Consider the following 20007-nt stretch of genomic DNA (forward strand, 5'->3'; position numbering starts at 1 on the left):
CTTGTGTGCCCACCAAAGGAAGTCACCCCTTGACAGAACGTGCTGATTCTGAGCGGCAAGCACCTGTCCCTAATTAACTGAGTGACTGGTGTGTGCGCCCCCAAAACTACACAAGGACTGGCATCTGGGACACTCAGAGGAGAGAAGGTTAGAGGTAATCACAGGTGCATGCCAGTAATTTTCAAACCTTATCTTTCAGAAACTGGTAGATTTTCAGATGGCTTTTCCATAAGAGAATAACAAGCTTTTCTTTCTTTTTTATCCCAACTTCTTTCTTGCCTGTGTCCTTAACATCACTTCATTCTCCCCAAAGACTTCCTAATCTACATTTTACAGCCTGGTTCCATTTCATTTTGAAGGCAAAGCCATCTCCGTCTGTTTTTTTCTCCTTGACCCACAGCATTCCCTCTTGCTCCAACTTCTGCCTCTTTGCAGGAGGTGCGTCCCGCTCTCTCATCCAGTCCTGTCCGCCTTCCGCTGACCTCTGACCCTTTCTGCACCCACCCTGCCCTTCCCTCCACCTCCATATGTACTGAGAGCAGAAGAAAAGGGATGAAGAACCCTTGGGCACCTTGAGAGAAGGTCCCCAGGAAGCCAGGGACGGTCAGAAGGGGTGCTGGTGCCCTGTGTTGAACCCACGCACGATGCTCACGCTGAGGGCTGTGCTCCATCTAGCGACACAGACCAGTGAAATGAGGGCAAGTCATGAAAAGAGTCGCTACAGAACGTGCACACGGGATTCTGGTTAATGTGCTCTCGCTCAAGAACGATGTGGTCCGGATGAACAAAATCCTACTTTTTTAGATATTCAAAAAAACTGAAGGGCATTTTTAGGAAAATGTCTCCAGACTACACATAACACTGTATCGTATCTAATCTTCACAAGCTTAAAATAATTTAATTCAGTAGATACGTGATTTATGGTGCTGTGCTTCATAGTTTTGTTTCTTTGTTTGTTTACACAGACTCTTTAACATCTATAGGGCTGTTTTCCGCTAAAGGGCCCTTGTGGGCCAAGTTCTTTTTTGCCTTTTTATCGTCTTACATTGTGACAAAACTCTCAGTCTACAAACTATGAGGCAGGAAACCAGATGAGTAAACCTTTGAAAACACATCTAAAGTACACAGAACAGGTCTCTGATTAAGGGTCTTATGGCCATTTCTCTGTAAAAAAAAATCTGTGAGCTTTGCCACATATAATCTGTGACCCTAATCCACTGGTTTTCAAACTTGGCTGTACATTTTAATCATCTTGGAGCTTTAAAATCATTAATGCTGGGATCTCACCCTCCAAAATACTAATTTAATTGGTCTTGGGTACAGTGTAGGCATCAGGATTTGTGAAAACTACCACATGATTCTATGTGTAGCCAAAGTCGAGAACCACTTCAACCGCTTCTAATCTGCATGTCGGAAATCTTTTTATTAAACCCACATTCTCAAGTGCATTCTATATAACTGAGTTTGCTGAAGAAATGAACTTTTTGATAAATAAATGTTATCTTTTCTGTGTAAGTGTACATATACACACTCACACAGGTATATCACACTCAACACAGGTTGAGTATATATACATATGTACATGTATATATATATACACACATATATGTGTATATATATACATATATACCTACATATACACACACACATACAGAGTATATAAAAATTTAAAAACATTATATGGCAAGCATTTGAGGATCTCACAAAAATAAATGGGGTGTGTTTGTGTGTGTGTGTGTGTGTGTGTGTGTATGTCTGCCTGGCTATAAGATCCCATGTGTGGCATTTGTTTTCTGCTTTTGTTTTTGTTTTGACTGAGGGATTTATTTTCGTGGTTAAACAGAATTTTGAGATCATTTGTCAATATATGATTTATATATTTTCGAAGGACTATCTCAAGGAATTTGGCGTGCATTACTTTAATATTAAAAAGGTAAAATACTAGTTCCTCAAATGCTTTTTGAGATGTTGCTTCAAAACAAAAGTTTATGATTTTTACAATTTGACACTATTTTACCTTTGCTACTGTAGCACATTTTCTTTCTTTTTTTCTTAGAAAAAGACTAGGGGATTTCCATTTTGTTTTACTGTTAGTATAAATACAAAGATGTCAGTAACATCTTGCAGTGCACTCACATCCTGAAGTTTCTAAGACTTCATTAAGAAGTTATGCTGTCTTTGCAGGGATTTTCCATGGTGTTTGGTTGTTAAAAAAAAAAAAAAAGAAAGAAAAGAAAAATGCTGAATGGATGAAAATGAGTAAAATCTGTGTCTTTTTTCTTTCCTATTCATCATTGCTGTTTGTCCTCTGCATGTAGGTAACTAATTTGCTGTTGTTCCCCTGAGGGGTATTCAAGTCAAAAGTCATATTGAATTACTAGAAAAAGGTCTTCCTATCTCAAAAAAACAAAATACAATGATTTTTTTAAAAAAAAATTTGGAAAATGTAGCCAATTTCTTTGTACATCTTTTATCTGTCTGTGGTACTCTATTCATAGAAACACATGCAGGAAAATAAATCATAAGTGAACTGCAAATATGAATACTGACCAACTCTGACAATTCTTCCTTTCCATGAATTTAGAAACTCCTATTTCTTCCCTCAGTTCTATCAATGGCATATTAATATAATTCAACAGATTTTCTTTGTGTTCCCTAAAAATCCAGTGAGCATTTTCATTCTGGGTCTCCGTTGTTTGGTTGGATTCTTTTCATACTTTTTACCCTCCTATGTTTTATGCATGGTTTGTGGGCTCCGTGAAGAATCATGAGGTGATAGATGCTTAATAGAGTGAATTTATTTGTAGCAAAGGAGTTCTTCCAAATTTATTCCAACGGGTTGGTGATCTCTGAGCTATAAATACCCAGATCATAGGAGTGTCCTCCATATACACACACTTGTTCAGCCAAGATCTCTTACTGCTGTTCTCACTGCTGTGCACTCCCAGGACCCACTCACTGCCACCACAGTTTCTGTGAAAAAGAAAGAAACACTGAGCAAGGTGAGAGATGCGTGACTTCCCAAATGCAGGAGGGATGAGCAGGGGTGAGTGGTTGAGGGTAGAGGATGCAACGACAAGTCTGGGAACTTGATCCGGGGCTCTTCCGAAAGGCTGGCATCTGCTGATTAAAACAACAATTAACAACAAAACTTCCCCAGTACCAGCTGTATTTTTTTCTTTTTTTTTAAACTTTACTTACTCCTGGGCACCTGGATGGCTCAGTTGGTTAAGCATCTGCCTTCAGCTCAGGTCATGACCCCAGGGTCCTGGGATCATGTCCCACATCAGGCTCCCTGCTCAGCGGGGAGCCTGCTTCTCCCTCTGCCCCTCTCCCCTCTCGTGCTTTCTCTCAAATAAATAAATAAAATCTTTAAAAAATAAACAAAAAAACTTCACTAACGACTCTACCTGAAATTCTGCCATTTAAAGATTCATTTGCATTAACAAATTTTCTTTCAAAGATGCCCATATTTCTGGGAAGGTGAAGGAGCATTAGGTTTTCTCGCTGAGTCTCCATTAGTGCTTGCAGATTGCTTTCTACTTCAACAGGTCTGGCTTAGATGAACTAGACTGAAAGGCTGGGTATTTGGGTCATGGGGAGATGGTAAGTGTGAACTCACAGCAGGAAAAGGATAGGTGTGGGTGGGGTGTCCACAGCGGGAAGCCAAGTGCCCCTACAAGGCACTGGGAGAAACTCCAGGAGATGCCTGCTGAGCAATGGACATGACATATAGAAAAGGAGGTACATGAGGCACTTACACATACTTGAATATTTTCCTCAGCTGATTCTATGTACAGAAATACAAGGGGAAAAGCCAACAACCATCTCCTCCTCCTTCTTATACTTTCTGCACCTTGGGCTCTGGTATTGGAACTTTATTCCCTTAATGAATTACTTTGGCTTTGATGAGCAAGCCTTGGGACCCAACACTATTCATAACTTGCTTCTATGTGAAAATATGTTCCAATGTCCAAGAGGCCTACTTACAGATTAACTTCAGAGTGTGATCTGTGCGTGTGCTGGGGTCTACCTGAATGGACTCATTCCCCCATCTTAATTTGGAATCAAGTGCTTTGTTGGGTTGAACTAGAAAGAGACCTTGGGGAATGAGGCTTTACTTGGTAACATTGAGGTAGTACTGGGGCATGTGACGGAGAAGAGACTGATGATGCCACAGAAGTACGTGTGGGTCACTACTCAGAAGCCCAAGGACAGACACCCAAATCCTGAACCACGGCCCACAAGTGGACTTACTCCTCACACCTCTCCAGCTTCATGTGGTCCTGCTTTCCCAGTTTCCCGTTCTGTGGTTGTATCACACTTCCAGACACAGGGCCCTTGCACCTGCTGTTCCTGTGGCCTATAGTCCTTTCTCTGCTCTCTGCCCTTTTAGGCTGCTCCCTACGCCCGCTCGACTTTCTCCTCCCTTCAGATTCTGCTCCAGATTCCTCCTCAGTGGTCTCCTTTGTTTCAACACTCATAGACCTATGTTTGTTTCTGATTGAGTATAGTCGTACCTTTATCCCTATGATTATTTTGTTTCACATCTGTGCCCTCTATCTGGAAAACTCTGTAGAAACAGGGACTCTTTCTGATTTTCTTCCCCATCTGTGCCCCTCATGGTTGACACAGTGTTTGGGACATAGTCAGAATTCAGTACATTTCTGTCAAAAGAATAAATGAATGGTAAGAGTGACCGCTTAGGCAAAAGGTGGTTACCTGTGTAGGGCTCATTTTTAAAGTCCACACTTTATTTTTCAGAAAAGGAGGCATTACATTCGTTGAGAGAGTTACTTCCTCCAGGCTTGAGTCTCCATTCCTCCCGTTAGGTTTCTGTGATGTCAGGAGTCCACTACAGGCCAGAATAAGGCTGTGAGCTCATTCCACAGGAGCTAAATATTAACAAGTATTTGTCACTGTTTAACAGACCTAAATCAACGAGAAAGGAAAAGCTTCATGGCAAATCTCTATAACGCCAACCTTGGGAAATGTACCTAGGCTCTTCTTGTAAGTGCCAATGTGTTTCTTTAAAGTTTGCTTATTCTTAATCTTCTCCCCCACTTTTCCTTACCTCTGTCTTATCAGTCACTGCCATTAGTGTATCTGTAACACTGGCCATTTTTTAGGCCCCTGCTAGAACCTCACACTGCATGGCAGGTGCCAACATCTAACTCCTTATCTTGGTTTCCAAAGGAACCACCTCCAGATTTTCAGGGAAGTGGTGGGTGGTAACATAAAGCATACGAGAATGTGCTTTCCTTTGTTATTTTTCTTTGATCAACTGAGAATCACTTTGAACTAAGAACAAGGAAATGTTAAACACCTAAGGATGAGAAGAGATGCAGAAGGGAGGCTGTGGTAACAGAGCCCTAATTCAAGTCAAACGCAAAAATGTACCATTGGATTTAGACAATTACATGTTTGTATATTGGCTGCAAATTTGAAGATATATAAAGTCTACTGTGTTTCTCTTAAAAATGCGTAATAAGACGTACGGGATTGTCTTAGGTTTTCACTGATCTTATAAAATCCTTTCTAATGTCTCCGAGGACCCTGTGGCAGTCAGTCTGTATGATAGTATCAGATACTAAGGTCCTCTGATAACCTGTTGCTGAAAATTTGCTGAGGCGGGTGTGGAGGAATGCTGTGGGGATGGTCGATCCATGACTTGGCAAAACTAAGGAAAAGCCAGAGTTCTAGAGTTTTGTATTTAGCACTGAGTCTGTCAAGTTTGAGCTTGGAGTCTGAGCTCGGTTTGCTGAGAGACAGTTGAGGGTTTTTTTTTGCGAGGATAAAACTAGGAGACCTGTCAAGTGATATATTTAAAATTAAAAATTCAGAGGGAAGCAAAACTTTGGCTTTATTTTTTAGAGTTGAACTCAGGAAAATGTACAAACAGCAAGACATTTGAGTTAGGTAGAAAGTTTTAAATTGTAATTTGAAGTAAGTAGAAATGTATTCTTGAGAAACTATGGCAAAGACTAGAAAGAGCTCCAATTCTCTCACTCCGTCCATCTTTTGTCCGAGAGGAGCTGAAAGATTCCAAGGAAAACGTCCCAGCATTGGAGAATGCATTTCCTTTATGTTTTCTTAGAGTTTTACTGATTTTTCCTTGGTGGATATTCCTCAAGAGTTTAAGCATGTATCAAAAAGGATTGTAACAGTTGGAAATGGAAACTGTGGTTTTCTCCATGCAGTGAAAAAAAGAAATGCATTCGCTCAGTCATTCACTATGCCCTTGACAAGTCTGTACCCTGGACACTGGGATAAGCCTGGGGCTAGAGAATCTTAGAGGGGGAATATGACCCCATCCCTGTTTTCATATATCCTAGAATCAAGCCGAGGGGACATAGACTACAGAACACAAAAGTCCTGCCAGATGGAGTGTGACGTGTTTTGGGATGGAGGCGTGTCGGGGAAAGAAAAATTGGGGATTGGGGAGGGGTGTCACTGAACAGCCAGAGTTCAGCACATGCTTCTTAGAGGAGATGGCAGTTGAGCTGAACCTAAAAAAAGGTCACCAAGGAGCTTGCCAGGAAGGACGGTGCGAAGGGGGCTACACAGGGAACCTAGAAGAGGTGTGAGAGCCATGCCTGTGGGGAGATGCTGAGAAGGTCAGGAGGCTCAGGGTCTGGGTGGGGACCCAACAGCAGATAGGCTGCAAACACCCGGGGGCGGAGAGAGAACGTGAAAGGCCTTTCATGCCAGGCTCAAAAGTGTGACCTTTATCCTGAAGGCAAACCGTAGCCACAGCAGATTTTAAGAGGCAGGGTTATAAGATCAGATATGTATTTTAGAAAACTCATTCTGGCAGCGATTACACATTCTCAGTGAAGACAAAACACTTCTTTATAACCTCTGAAGTATTCTAGCTGGTTCCCGAGAAAGGGTTGTCTATAATTCTCACCATTTATCCTCTTAACATAACACAGAAACATTATCCCATCTGACTTCTGGCTAAGTAGACACAGCCGTGATCTGGCGAGGTGGGTTTGGGGTAGTTTTACATTCTTCCTAACAACCTGGCACACTCGGATAACTCCACTACAAAAGAAACCCGACCTCTCCATACTGACGGGGTGTTTGCACCAGCAGCCCCTGGAAGGGCAAGAATGTTCTACACACTGCACAAGGGCTGAAATGCCATATTGTCTTGTAGATATGCTGTGTGAGAAAACAGGCAAGAGGGAAAAGCCCTTAACACTGGTTGAAAAGTTAGCCAGCGTACAACACGAGCTGTACAGCCTTAATGCTTTTAAACTGACCATTTTGTCACCTTTCAAGACATGATAGACTTTAGTCCGTATCAAAAGATGCGATTACAGATGGCCTTGGTTTGGAGTCTACTTCCATTTCTGGGACCAACATTCTGTTTCCAAACACTTGAAGAGGCGTAGAGCGAAAGTAAGGGGAAGACCTGGCCGGGAACTATGGCGTGTCCCTGGCAAAATTGTAAATGAATTGTCGTGAAGCTCTAGCAAAACAAGAAGGTCCACAACCTTACACCTTCAGCTGCCCCGGCAGTTGAAAGTTGAAAGTTCAGATCCCTAATTAGGAGTTTAGCCTCCCGGACAGAAAGAACGCTCTGACAGACAACCCATTTTTATTTATACCTGCTGACCCACCGACCCTGGAAGTTCCTCTCCCTTGTGATGTAAATCTTGGGCACTTTCGGAGGGTTTTGTTTTTGCCTGGCTCAGAATAGGTTTTGGGGATGGGCAGTCCTGGGGTTGGGTTGGAGTGGGGAGAGGGCGTTAGGAAAAAGAGAAAAAAATGGGAGCAGGGCTTTGACCTGCCGGAGAGGAGCCCCTGCTGACACGGTCAGTCTGACCCATTGAATGGCCTGAATACGGTAAATGCCGCTTTATCCTGCCTTGAAAGGCACGAGATAGCACAGTCTAAATGCCCGGGCATGCTTAAATAGGCGACTCTGGGATGTTTGAGTTGAGCGTGTTTGAAATCTGAGCTCTCTGACAGCCTGGGAGCTGCCACAGGTCACCTGCCTTGCTCCGCAGGGACAGACCAGGTCTCGCAAGAAATTGTCCGTAGACGAATTGTAGTACAAATTCCTTTCTTTGTTGGTTGGCCTCTTTCACTAGACCATGGCCTATAAAATTTTGTAAAAACAATTCTTAAATATTATTTGAAAGGGCAAATGGCCCACGCTGAAAGGTTTGACAGTTTGACATATAGTGCATGGTTTTGATAGCTCGGAAACTGGAAAGTGTGGCCAGGATTCTTCCCCCCGCCGCTCGTTAGAAGCCTGGTGTTTTTCATGGAGTGTCTTGTTGCTGCCGAGTCCCTCTGCTCCTTGCAATCTGACAGGCAATGAGTCCGCTTCAGTGAGCTTCAATCCTTTTAGACTAATTCGTGAGAGAGCAGAAAAACGGCTAGCACCTTGGACTCCAGCGTCCAAAATGCACAGAACCAGGTACTGCCAATTAAGGAACCATTCGGATAATCATATCAAAGCAGATTGTTTTGGAGACTTCTCATAAGGCCAGAGCCACTGCTGGGTGAGAGAGAGAGAGAGACAGAGACAGAGAGAGAGAGGGAGGAGAGCCTGGAGTTTCACCTGAGTGAGGGGGAAAGAAGGGATTTGAGTGGCCCGGTCTCATCAGAGCGGGGGAGTCACAAGGAAGCGGATTTCTGCGTTAGAATGTTGCATACGTGTAGGCAGCGTGTGCCTTGCGCCCATCGGCTGCCTCTGCATAGCCAAAGGCCATGTTCGGGAGCCTCTGGCCCCTCAGTCACTGGCCTGCTAGTTAATTGCCACACGGACTTCATGACACATGGGCAGATAATATGACATTTTTGGTTTCTGTCACTAGCAAACGCCACAACGTTGCTTGCACTAGTTGCTAAGAAGCTGTCAGAAACCATTAGCAATTGGCTAAAGTCGCCCTATGGCATTTCCTCATAGCATCAGCAAAACGAGCATAAATCACCCACTGGAGCCTACTGCTATCCTAATGAGGCTGTAAGCTTGTTTATGGACTAGCATCATTTTTATGATTATTTCCACCTTTTCAGTTTGCCTTCATTTGGCGGCAGGAGAAGTCAGCTCCAGGAATGAAGTCACTGCTGACATTTTACAAATGTGGTTCAGAGCCGCTGCCTGCTGCCATGTGGTCGGCCGGCGGTTCTCCAAGTTTGTTTAGTGATCTTAAAAATAAAAAAAGGAAATAAATCCTCCAGAGACCACATCGAGGTGACTGTATCAAATTGCAGAGTGACGGGAAATGCTGAAGGTACAATTGACCATTTAGACTTTCCTCCAAGGTGGAGATGTTTCGAGATCCATTTTCAATTCCAGAAAGTGGAAGAGGTTAAACAATTTATTAAAATCTATGGAAGTGTTTGCTTTTAGAATCGTGTGTTTTAGTATTGCTCTTCTCCTTCCCCATCTTCTCCGTTTCCCTAACTTGTGTCGGGAAGGAGCAGGGTTTATTGTTTTAGGCTTTTCTGAACATGCACCAGTATTTACACTGGATTGAAAGCATTTGCTTCCAATGAAAATCTTGTCTTAGATTACAGCCCAGCAGTTTAATTTCCCTCCCAGATGGGAGTAAAGTAGCTGTATTTGCCTAAAAACAGTAGGAAGAACAAACTGTGCATTAAGCCAAGGCTGTTTTTGGCTTGAGCTAATGATGTAATAGAAACCTTTTATTCGGGAGAGGGTCACTGCCAAGGGACTGAAGGGGGTGATCTGGCTCCTGCTTGAAAGGTTTCTCCATTGTGTCTACATAAGTCTTCACTTAAAAAATTCTGTTCCTAATGCTGCTGCTTTCATACAGCAGAAATAAACAGGAAAGGTTCTGGTGAGTGTTACACATGGAATGCAGAAAGCCTTCCTCTCCTAATGGAGTATATAATTCAGGTGCCCTCAAGGCACGCTTTCAGGAATTCTTTTGCCTGAGGTAATGGGAAGCTAAGGCTGCTTTAAGGCCTTGATTATCTATTGATGCACAAAGCTGGAAAAAAGTCATCTCCGCTGGATTATAGTAGATATTTCCATAAATTATCAATGAATTCTCTTCGAGGCAGGCACTAGGCATTGCCTGCTAAATTAATCTGAAGGGGTTTTGAGACGGATGGAAAGGCTATTTTTTTTTTTAAGGTGGAAAACAATCATGGAGAGGTGGTGAAAAACTGTCATTAGGTTAGAAGCTTTTCATTTTTAATCAATGATCAAGTAATATGTTTCTTTTCCTCGGTTACCTTTTGCATATTGAAAGTGGATTAGCCCATTGAAATTTTAAATGCTGTTGAGTTGGTTTCTTTTCTCATGTTTCTTTAATGAATTGTTATTTTATATGGTGAATTGCTTCTCTGAATAAAAAGCCTCTTTAAATACTGGACTTTCAAGGAATTTATTAGGCAAATCCAAGGGGACTCCTTATAAAACACTTGGTTATGCAAATAATGAGAGTTTGGTGGGTTGGAAGGAGCACTGATTTAGGGATGCAGGTGTCTGGTCCTGCAGGGGCCTGCCAACCCCATCCCTGCTGGGTGACCTTGGGCAAGTCACCCAAGAACTTTCTTCGCTGCTGCTACAGCGAGGGTCTTGGGATTGTGGGTCTTTACGACCTTTTCCACCGAGAGCACAGCTACGATCATGTGAAACTTTAACAAAATAGACGGATTTTTAAATACAATAAAATGATGGATTTTTAAAATTCAAAAAAATCACACTCAGAAAAGTTCTGCAGAAGTTTTGTGCTCATGGCATATGCTGTAATCATAGTGGAAGTGTTGGAATTTAGTCTGTTCCTCACCCAACAGTTTTTAAAGTTTACCTCGGTACAAGTTAAGGTGATTTGGGGACAATTTCCTTGTGGGGGGGGGGGGGGAGATGGGCAGGGGATTCCTGAGGGAGCTGTTAAGAACAATTGATTAATGGCAACATAATGACTGTAGATTAGATTGCAATAACTGAAATCAAGGTAGTATATTTGTACCTAGTGTATTTAGGTAATAAGGAATACGGAATAAGTTCATGACGCGATGAGGCTAGTTCCAATACATAGTGGCTAGGAAACTTGTCTTACCCGAGTACCCAATTCCTGGGCACGTGGACGGCTCTCCAGTGCTGTATGGAACCTGGGGAGTGTGCTCATAGGTGAATGTGTTGCCTCACTGCAAAGCCTTGCTTCTGTAGCTCTTCTTCCTGGGCTGGATCCACCTGTCCCTTTCTCAAAGTCGGTGCCTTCCTTGGAGAGCTGGGACAGCAGGTAGGGAGGCACGTTTACAGAAGCTCAGCTGCTTTCTACTGTAGTGGTTTTAGTCCAGGCTTGTTTTTCCCCCGTGAAGTTTCGTGCCAGAACACAAAGTATACTTAGTTTCCATTCGAACCCTGTGACTTGTTTTGGACAGTGTGGTTATATGGGCAGAGATTTCATTTTTTTGGTCTTATTCAACACGGCACTGTAAAAGGAATATTACACTTTTTGTTTTACGGTGTCACAGAGCCAGAATATTTTCTAGAAGAAACAACATACATGTTATAACACAAATCAATGGAAGAATAGGATCCAATATTAAGGAATTTGTAAACAGGTGACTTTTCAAATGAGAAAGATTTAATCTAGAAGAAATTTTAGGAACGACCTGACTTTTAGGGTAATACAGCTCCAATTGACTATGAGTTCAATATCACTTTATTTGACTTACATAGTAATTGTTTCCTAATTAAAAAAACTATTTCAGGAGTTTTGCCCTTACTAAACTTGATGCTCTCTTTTTATGACAAGAAAAATTATATTCTATTTGAAGCATTCCTATGTCAAGCCACTCAAATGATGGATTACTTACATTTCCGTGGCCTACTTTAGTCTTTAGATAGATCACTTGTGGAAATAGTTGATATCCTAAATGCATCCTCTCACAAGTTAACATCAACGACTATATGTGGGGTTTGGATACCCAGGCAGGGACAGCATCTCTGCCCATGGCCACCACCATATTTAACTGACCACATCTCAGCTCTACACATCTGAATCATCACCATGGCAACCAAAAAACCCACTAACGAGATTGGCTATTTCCCTTCATTCCCTTTGACCTTTCCCATTGTTCTTTGGAAGAAGTTCCTTAGACCTGACTACTTTTGAGCCTAGGCCTTGTTCTTTCTCTTTGTCTTGGAAAAAAAAATAAAAAGTACCAAATAAACTACTAATCATTTATATTGCTCTTTTGGTTTTGTTTATATCCAAAGGCATTCTATTTGAATAAAGCATGTCAAGGTAGCATCAGTCAAAATTTGATTCACTATGTTTGCAGGTGATGGCTTGGACAACAGTGTAGCTTCCCCCAGCACAGGTGACGATGATGATCCAGATAAGGACAAAAAGCGTCACAAAAAGCGTGGCATCTTTCCCAAAGTAGCCACAAATATCATGAGGGCGTGGCTGTTCCAGCATCTAACAGTAAGTGGATTCTAAATGACATATGTAAACTAAATATGGATGGTGAACCAGTTGTGATAGAAAAGAAAATGGGGGAAGAAATGATCCCCTCTGCACTTGGAATTTATCATAAATCTCTGTGTTCCCCTAGTTTTTACCAAAGTGTTAGCACTTAATTTCCTAGCTACTTACCCCAAATGAGGAGTTTTATTTGAAGTTCACTATTGCAATTTTGTTAACTGTAAGTCATAAGGTTTAGGAGTTCCTGTGATTTGTGATTTTAAGTATGTGTGTTAATGATGTTGCTTTTCTCAGTGTGACTCTGAGGTACTTAGAACCAACTCCTACTAAGAAAAAAGTAAGCCAAACCCCAGAGAGAAGGACTTAATTTCTTTGAACGCTTTAGTGGACCTTTCTAGTGAATGGTCCAAAAAGTTTAAATCTTGTTGCAATGGCAAGATGTTCACATAATTTGCTTTTAAGTGGTTTCAATGGCCTGGTTGCCATTACAAAACATTCATCTGAGTCAGGGCCGCCCAGTGAAAGTTGTCCCTGTACTTAGAACTGTAAAGGAAAACAGCAATATAGCGTCGGCTCTTCCTGTGTAGTCCCCTGTGACTTTTCAAGCAGAGTAACAGTTTATATTGTCTGTGTGAGTATTGCTGTTTTCACTGCAGGAATTCTCCTGGAGATGTGAGAAACTGGAGATTGGGGGCTTTATGCCACCAAGGGATTTGTTTTGTTTGGTTATTGTTCTGAATGAATTTCCATGTTCAAAATATTTATAATCATAATATTTTGGTGGATATTTTTGTAAGTGCATACTGACTTAATGACATCTCAGAAAGAAGACCAAATGAAAATTTATGGATAAAATAATATTTTAAAAATCAGCAAAATTGTTGGCAAGGGGAACTTCCACTCTTAAGGGCAAAGGTTGAATTTAAATAGGTCTTAGCCTCGCCTCGCCTAACCTAGCCTAAAATGAATGAATGTTAAAAATCTTGGCTTTTCGAAAAATGTCAGAAGCAAACTCTTTATGTTACTGTTTTTAGCCTAGTTTGCTTCTTCTGAAAGTTATTTATTTTTCTGTATCAAGGTCAGTTCTGCGTTGTTGCCAATGTACCCAAGTCTGCTGACCCTCACGCCTTTGCCCACTTTCAGAGCTGTGTCCACCAGTGACTTGTAGTGTTACAGGGAGACACACAGGGGCTGTCAAAGGCCACACTGGTTCTGCTCCTCTGGAGAGAGGCTACGCCTCCAATAACACTCGAGGGTCTAAATTCATCCCGATTTTCCAGCATCTGTGAATAAAACAAAAACTGAGAACAGCAGGAATAACTAAAAAAAAAAAAGTTTCCTTTCTCTCTTCCACCATTATGATTCCAAACAGCGACCAGCCTCCAATGACAGTTTTGGAATCAGTTTTGGAGGTTGGTTAGTGCTGGTGGTGAGCGGAAGCTTTAGGTGGCATAGCTGATTTTAACATCGTATTAGGTTTACCGAAAACCCAATTCGGGTGCCATGGCTTACCCAACACTGGTTACAAGGATGTGGATAGTTTGAGATCTGCCTCGTGCAAGGTGCAAGGTTGCTGCTGGGGATTACCAACCACGACTAAAAAGGGGGAGGGAAAGGATAGGGTCTAGAGGGCACAGAGGGCCTGGAGGGCACAGCAGGAAGAATAAGTAGCAGGAGATAAGAAGAGATAGTCGGTCAGAGGTGCTGAGGCAGCCATGCTGATATTTCATCACTGGGGCTGACCAGCCAACCTGATCTGGAGGATGAGGGCGGAGGGGACAAAATCAGGTGGCCCTGAAAGTTACAACCTGAGTCTATTTCCTGTACTAACAGAGAGGGGGGGGAAAAAAAAAAGAATGGATTTCATCAGCCTCCCTATCAGTCCACAGAGGAGCTGTGGCTTTCCTTGAAGCTGAGGTGCCCCTGAATAAAATATAATCAAATATTGGTTCAGACAGGATCAGGAGAGAGAGAAGCAAGTTCTTTTATTCATCCACCAGATTCCTGGTTTTCTAGGTCATACCCTTGGGAAGAACCTTGCAGAGAGCTATATTATCTTCTTAAAACAAAACAGAGAACTTCCTTAGCAGCCAACAAGATCTTCCCTGCATTGCAGTGCATTTTGTGGTCCATATGTTATTTGGGCAATTGGATTAGAAATTATTCATAAACTGCCTGATTTCTTGAGGTCGGGCTAATTTCTTTCAGTTTGGGGGTCTGTGCTGGCCTGTACCACTACTGCCCTGGTAGGGGAAACCCATTTGTCTACATCTGTATGAAGGCTCATAGAAATTGCCTTGCGGTTCCCATCTGGACGTGCCCAACTGCTTCCCCACTCCAGTGCCATATGTGCATACAAAAATATCGATCATGGTGACCATCTCGAAAAAGCAAATATCTCATAACATCATCCAAAAAGCAAAGGCGATATATTTAAATTTTCTCCCTCTTTCCTTCCCGCAACGAAAGTGATTCCCTTCCCTCTTCTCCAACTGCAAGACCAGATAGAGCTGCAGTTACCAGGAATACCCTTCTCCTTGTCTTGTTACACTTCTTGAAGGAATGCACCAATTCCTTAGGTATTTGTTTATAGTCAGAAGCTGGTCATAATAAATTCTATGGGGAAGGACCTCTGGAGTTTAAGAAGAGTTTTGTTATTTGTTCAAATGTAAGTAAGTCGTGGTATCTCTGTACTAATATTTTAGCAACTTTATTTCAAGTTCTGAGAGATCTTCCAGAGGCACAATTCATTCGGAAGATGCTACAAATTTTAAATGATCACATTCTTGCCATACGACTAATGTAACTTCTCTAGAAAATCCTGTCTGAAATCTTGCAAGATGCAAAAGAGCAACAGAACCTCTGGCTAATTAAAACAATGGCAATAACAATTTATTAGCAAATTGTAAAAACTGATTTTTTAAATGCCAAACAGTGTATTATAAAACCTCGCCTGCCTTTTTCAAAGCAAATCCCTACTCTTTTTTTTTTTCTTTTCCAAATAAATGGGTCAATCTTTACATTAGATTTATTCAGTTAAAACAGCAACAATAACAAAAACCCGCCTTTGAAAGGGCTTTCAAGCATTTGTGTGTTGGAGGAGTAGAATAGGCCCAGGAAAAACAAAACACAACAAAACAAAACAAAAACCCCAGCTGCATAAGAAAAATATGCTGTTGTGTAGCTGTCCACAGGTAGGTTTAAGCAGTAGCACATTTTACTACTCCAAGGAGAGAACTAAAGCTTCATTCTTGAACTCACGGTTTCAAGTGAGCTAAACTGGAAATACTTGTATATGATTAAAATAATTAAAAAAAGGAAACAGATTTTAAACTTTGGTGATTATGGGATAAAAAGAAATTTTGGGGATGTAAATTTCTACCTCAGTCTTAGTTGAATATTTGCCAGGGTTGATAACTAGGGAATGTTTCTTAAAAGAACTATTCCCCGGAATTGAAAAGAGTGACTGACATTATTTAGATAATAAGAGGGAATTAGAAAGAAAACAAAAGCATTTCTTAACAGAAATGTTTGCATTTGCCTGAAGATAAATTATAGCAAACAATTAAAAAATCCTTAATATTTCAGTATGAGTCACTGTATAGTCAGTCAGTTTGGGGGCATATGCTCTGAGAAGTTTTCTTTTTCCTTCTTAAAGGCATTATTCTGATTATTACTATAACCTACTATGTCATAATGTTTAAAGTGGATGTATTTTGCATATTGCCAGTTCTTTTGCTACGTAGTGTAACAAAGATTGTGCCTAAGGGCCTAGTGAAAATGAGAAGAAGGAATACATACAATGTTTAGGGTAAAAATCAAGGGTTTTTTGTTTGGTTTGGTTTTTCTACCCTATTGTACATTTACCCCTATTGCATATTGCAGATTCAAATATAATCTAAATAGAAAAGTGGTTAATATGGTTCTTATTTAAAATATGCAGTGACATATTTTCCTGAATGGAGCAGCTGTGTGTCCCAAGAGTCTTGAGATTTAGGAAGAATGTAGGCTGGTAAAATACACACCTGTGGGTTCAGGTGAAGAAATCATGCAAAGGGTGACACATCTGACATTGGCCAATTGGGGAGGTGACCCTCAAGGTGAATTGATTTAATTGATTTTCATTCACATTCTCTTGGATTCCTGTCAGTGGTCTTTGGGATCTCATGGGGTACTTAATAGAGACACTGTTTCTATGTCAGATACATATATTTTACTCTTTGGTTTTGTTTTGTTTCTTATTGTGAACTTCTAACCTGGAATTTTTTTTTTTTTTTTTTTTGGTCTGTGGCAAAATTTATGTCTCAATTTCTGATTTATAAGACTTCCCTCTCAATGTGGATAAAGCCAAAGTGAGGGGTTGTAGAATCTTCCAGGTTGAGAATGGCGTTTCCATAGAAACACTATTAGATGAAAAGTGCCCTGCGGGTCCGCCACTCTAAGGATGGAGTAAATGGAATTGAATTGGGAATTGAATGCTCTAGAAGAGACAGATGTTGTTTCATTGGTTTTGCTTTTGGTAACAAGATCTGTTGGCGACATCTTAGTGTCATATCTCTGCTTGCAGTTGTGGAAGAATTGTTCTCTAAATGTTAGGAATTATTATTACACTGAAAAAGTATCTCTCTCTTTGGTATCCAGACAATCCGTTCTGTTGATCAAGGTGAGTGAAAGGTCGAAGGCAGACAGAAGGATCTATAGGCAGGCACTAGGTAGGAAGCAGATGGGATTTGCTCCCCCCCTTCCATTTCTATTTTTCTGTCCCTCACCTCTCAACTCTGATAGCTTTAACAGTGAATATTTCCATTGTGCCTAACCAGCTCGCATGATTCAGCTAAAATTAGTCCTAAGAAGATAGTGGGGCAGGAAGACTGTATTCTCCAACTTTTGCCTAGAATGAGAATCTGGGTAGTACAAAGTATTGGAGAAAGACTGTCCCTCCTTCAAACTAGTCCTAACTGTGCCTGAGGAAGGTGGTTTGTGGAGACAGCAATTCTGAGACTTTCTTTGCTCTGTGTTATCTGCAGATACATTATATAGTTAAGATTCCTGAAAACTAGTGTAGAGGGGTGAGAATAATTTTTTCCCTTTCAGGTGTCCCTGTACCTTATCAAAAATGAGCTCTCTGAAACTGATGAGAATATAGTTACTATTTTTCTCTTCCATGCGGTTGCCATTCACCTTCACAGGCTTTCTTAATGATGATGGGTCAGAGCTAGGCTTTGCCAAAACTAATCCAAGTTGGACTGACAAATCCCTCTATCTTGATTTTAAAAGGTCTCTGCTACTTTGGAGATAGCATGTTTCAACTGTGATTACATCGGACCCTAATGATTTTTTCACCCAATTGGGAATCCTCTCTCTCAGGGGGAAAAAGGAATAGATTATTTAATTACATGGAGGAACTATTGGAATGCCTCATTCTTCTGTGATATATGTCATATAAAATCTGTTTTAATAATGAAGCGGGTGGTTTCTAGATTCTGGGGCAACTGCTTTTTTCTCTTTCTTAGCTGGTTATTGAAATCCTAATGGGATGGGTGATGAATTTTCTTAGGTCAGGTAAACTGAAAAGGTTACAGCTGGAATTCTTCACCCAGAAGAATCGGAGTTAATACTAATGATCATTGTGAATTAGAAGATCAAAGGCAAAGCATCAGCCGGTTCTCCAAGTCGTTGCCCCAGAGGCCATTAGTGACCTGGCAGAGCTCTCTCGAAGCCTTCTGCACACCTCCTTCCCCTTGTCCCAGCCTTTCCTCCCCATCATGGTTGTGCACCTCTGACCTGGGGTAATTACCGTCGGTTGATGAGGGGACATGGGGGTGTGGTGCAGAAAACAGTCAAAAGTAAAAACAAAAGTCCAACTTTAAAATTGTCCATTTGTTCAGGTACATAGGACTCACAAGCAAATGAGCTGTGACTGGGGCTCTATGCTATTTGGGGGATATGATTGAGATTTTTGTGCCCAAATGATGATTGGTGCCATATACAAGGGCCTTGTGTAGAGTCTGGCTGGCAATTTGTCAGATTATACTAAAATTTTCCTTTTGTTTCTAAGGGTAAGTTAAAAATACACTGTAGTTCAGTTCTCTGATCTACTCTCAATCGGGGTAATTAAGGAAAAGATTAGGTTCAAAACAAAAGTGCCCATAGAAGCACAATTTATTAAGTTGAGGGTTGCTGATGCTTGAACACTAGCCAACCATTTATTCTTCAAAGCATACATCAATATTGTGTCTTCTGATTTCTCCGATATATTTTTGAAGGTGAAGTATCAAATTCAGTCAACGAGTATGCAATAGCTCCTCCTCCATCTATCTTTCAGATTAAAACTGGAGCATTGTATATTTATGTATGAATGTATCTTTTAAACGAACGTCATCCAACCCTTAGGAATTTCATATAGTATATGAAATATATATTGACTTTTTTCCCATTCCCGGTGTTTAAGAGTCTTGGTGAAAGTTCTTTGCTTTAAAGAATGGAGGTTTGATGGAGAGAAAATCAGTTGGTTTCATTTTAGAAACGATTCAGATGTTTTGGTTTGGTTTGGTTGGTTGGTAGTTTTGCCAGTAGAAGTAAATCTGAATGTCATGGAATTTAGGATACTTTGACTTTACTGGAAACGTCCCTGTCACATCTCAGTCTTCCTTATGGAAACATGAGTATGACTGCGGGCACACGTATGTCCCTACATCTTTCTGTAGGACAAATCTCTTTGAACCCCTGCTATCTGTACCAATCACAGTCGGGAGAATGGATCCATTTCACTTGTTTTTACCTCCTAAAACTACCCCCTGTAGTTTTTCTGTTGTTGCTGTTGTGAATGTATGCCAAGAGATAACCAATAGTGGAGGCCACATTGCAATCGATGGTCTGTTGCTGGGGTCACAAAACCCTCTTGGTTGTGGTCCAAGTTTATCTGTAATGACTGAATGCCATGAGGTAGCAAAAATTATTTTATTAAGGCTCCAAGCAATGATAGTGATTGTGTGGGTTCTCATCCAAATGGCTGATACTGACAAGGATATCTCAGTACTGCTTGTCCCTCAGTTAGCAGAGCCCTGAGCCCAGGAAAGCTGGCTCACCTCAATGGACTTGATACTCATCCTAGTGTGTCAAGAGGAGGAGAGAGCCCTCAGGGACGCAGACAGGCACCCATTTCTTGACAGGCCTGGAGAGAGCCTCCAAGAGCAAAGGGGTAGCTGAATGAGTTATGCCAGGCAGTTTTCTAACATTTTAAAGACCTTTAGTCCTAGATTTTTTGCAATTGCAAAGTGCCTTCACTCAGCAAATTATAGCCTAGTGAGTGTGGGTCCCAATACAAGATGTAGGGCTTTGTCTTTGAACACTGTAAAGAAGCGACAGGCCTAACTAACTTGAAGGCATAAACGAGAACATCCCAAGTTAGTCGGTAGGAGATACAAATTACTTGGTTTCAGAATATATTATTCAAACTATCCTAAACTAGAGATCTTTGGTTTGTTGGAAATGACTACTTATTGTCCTGGTGTTATCTCTTCAGACAAAACGGGACAATATATATGAACTTAACCTATTGAGCATCTTAACTTTT

General features: G+C 41.2%; 1 protein-coding gene and 1 long non-coding RNA gene across 6 annotated transcripts in view; one reads left to right on the top strand and one right to left on the bottom strand.

Moving 5' to 3' along the window:
- The window catches only part of MEIS1 (Meis homeobox 1), a 133803-nt gene that overhangs the window by 62013 nt on the left and 51783 nt on the right, over nt 1-20007 (top strand). For all 4 annotated transcript variants that reach the window (XM_059187843.1, XM_059187841.1, XM_059187844.1 and 1 more), the window contains exon 8: nt 12286-12431. In XM_059187843.1, the coding sequence (XP_059043826.1) occupies nt 12286-12431 (146 nt within the window). The remainder of the gene's footprint in view (nt 1-12285; nt 12432-20007) is intronic.
- LOC131840218 (uncharacterized) lies at nt 2603-11979 on the bottom strand. 2 transcript variants are annotated; one of them, XR_009357277.1, is made up of 5 exons: nt 11818-11979; nt 11055-11430; nt 4780-4932; nt 4521-4667; nt 2603-2973 (listed from the first exon to the last, which is right to left on the bottom strand). It is a non-coding gene; the product is annotated as an uncharacterized LOC131840218 (long non-coding RNA). The 2 variants fall into 2 exon arrangements; XR_009357276.1 differs by lacking the exon at nt 4521-4667.

The sequence above is a fragment of the Mustela lutreola genome, chromosome 9 (genome assembly GCF_030435805.1).
Source record: "Mustela lutreola isolate mMusLut2 chromosome 9, mMusLut2.pri, whole genome shotgun sequence".
NCBI classification, from domain to species: Eukaryota; Metazoa; Chordata; class Mammalia; order Carnivora; family Mustelidae; genus Mustela; species Mustela lutreola.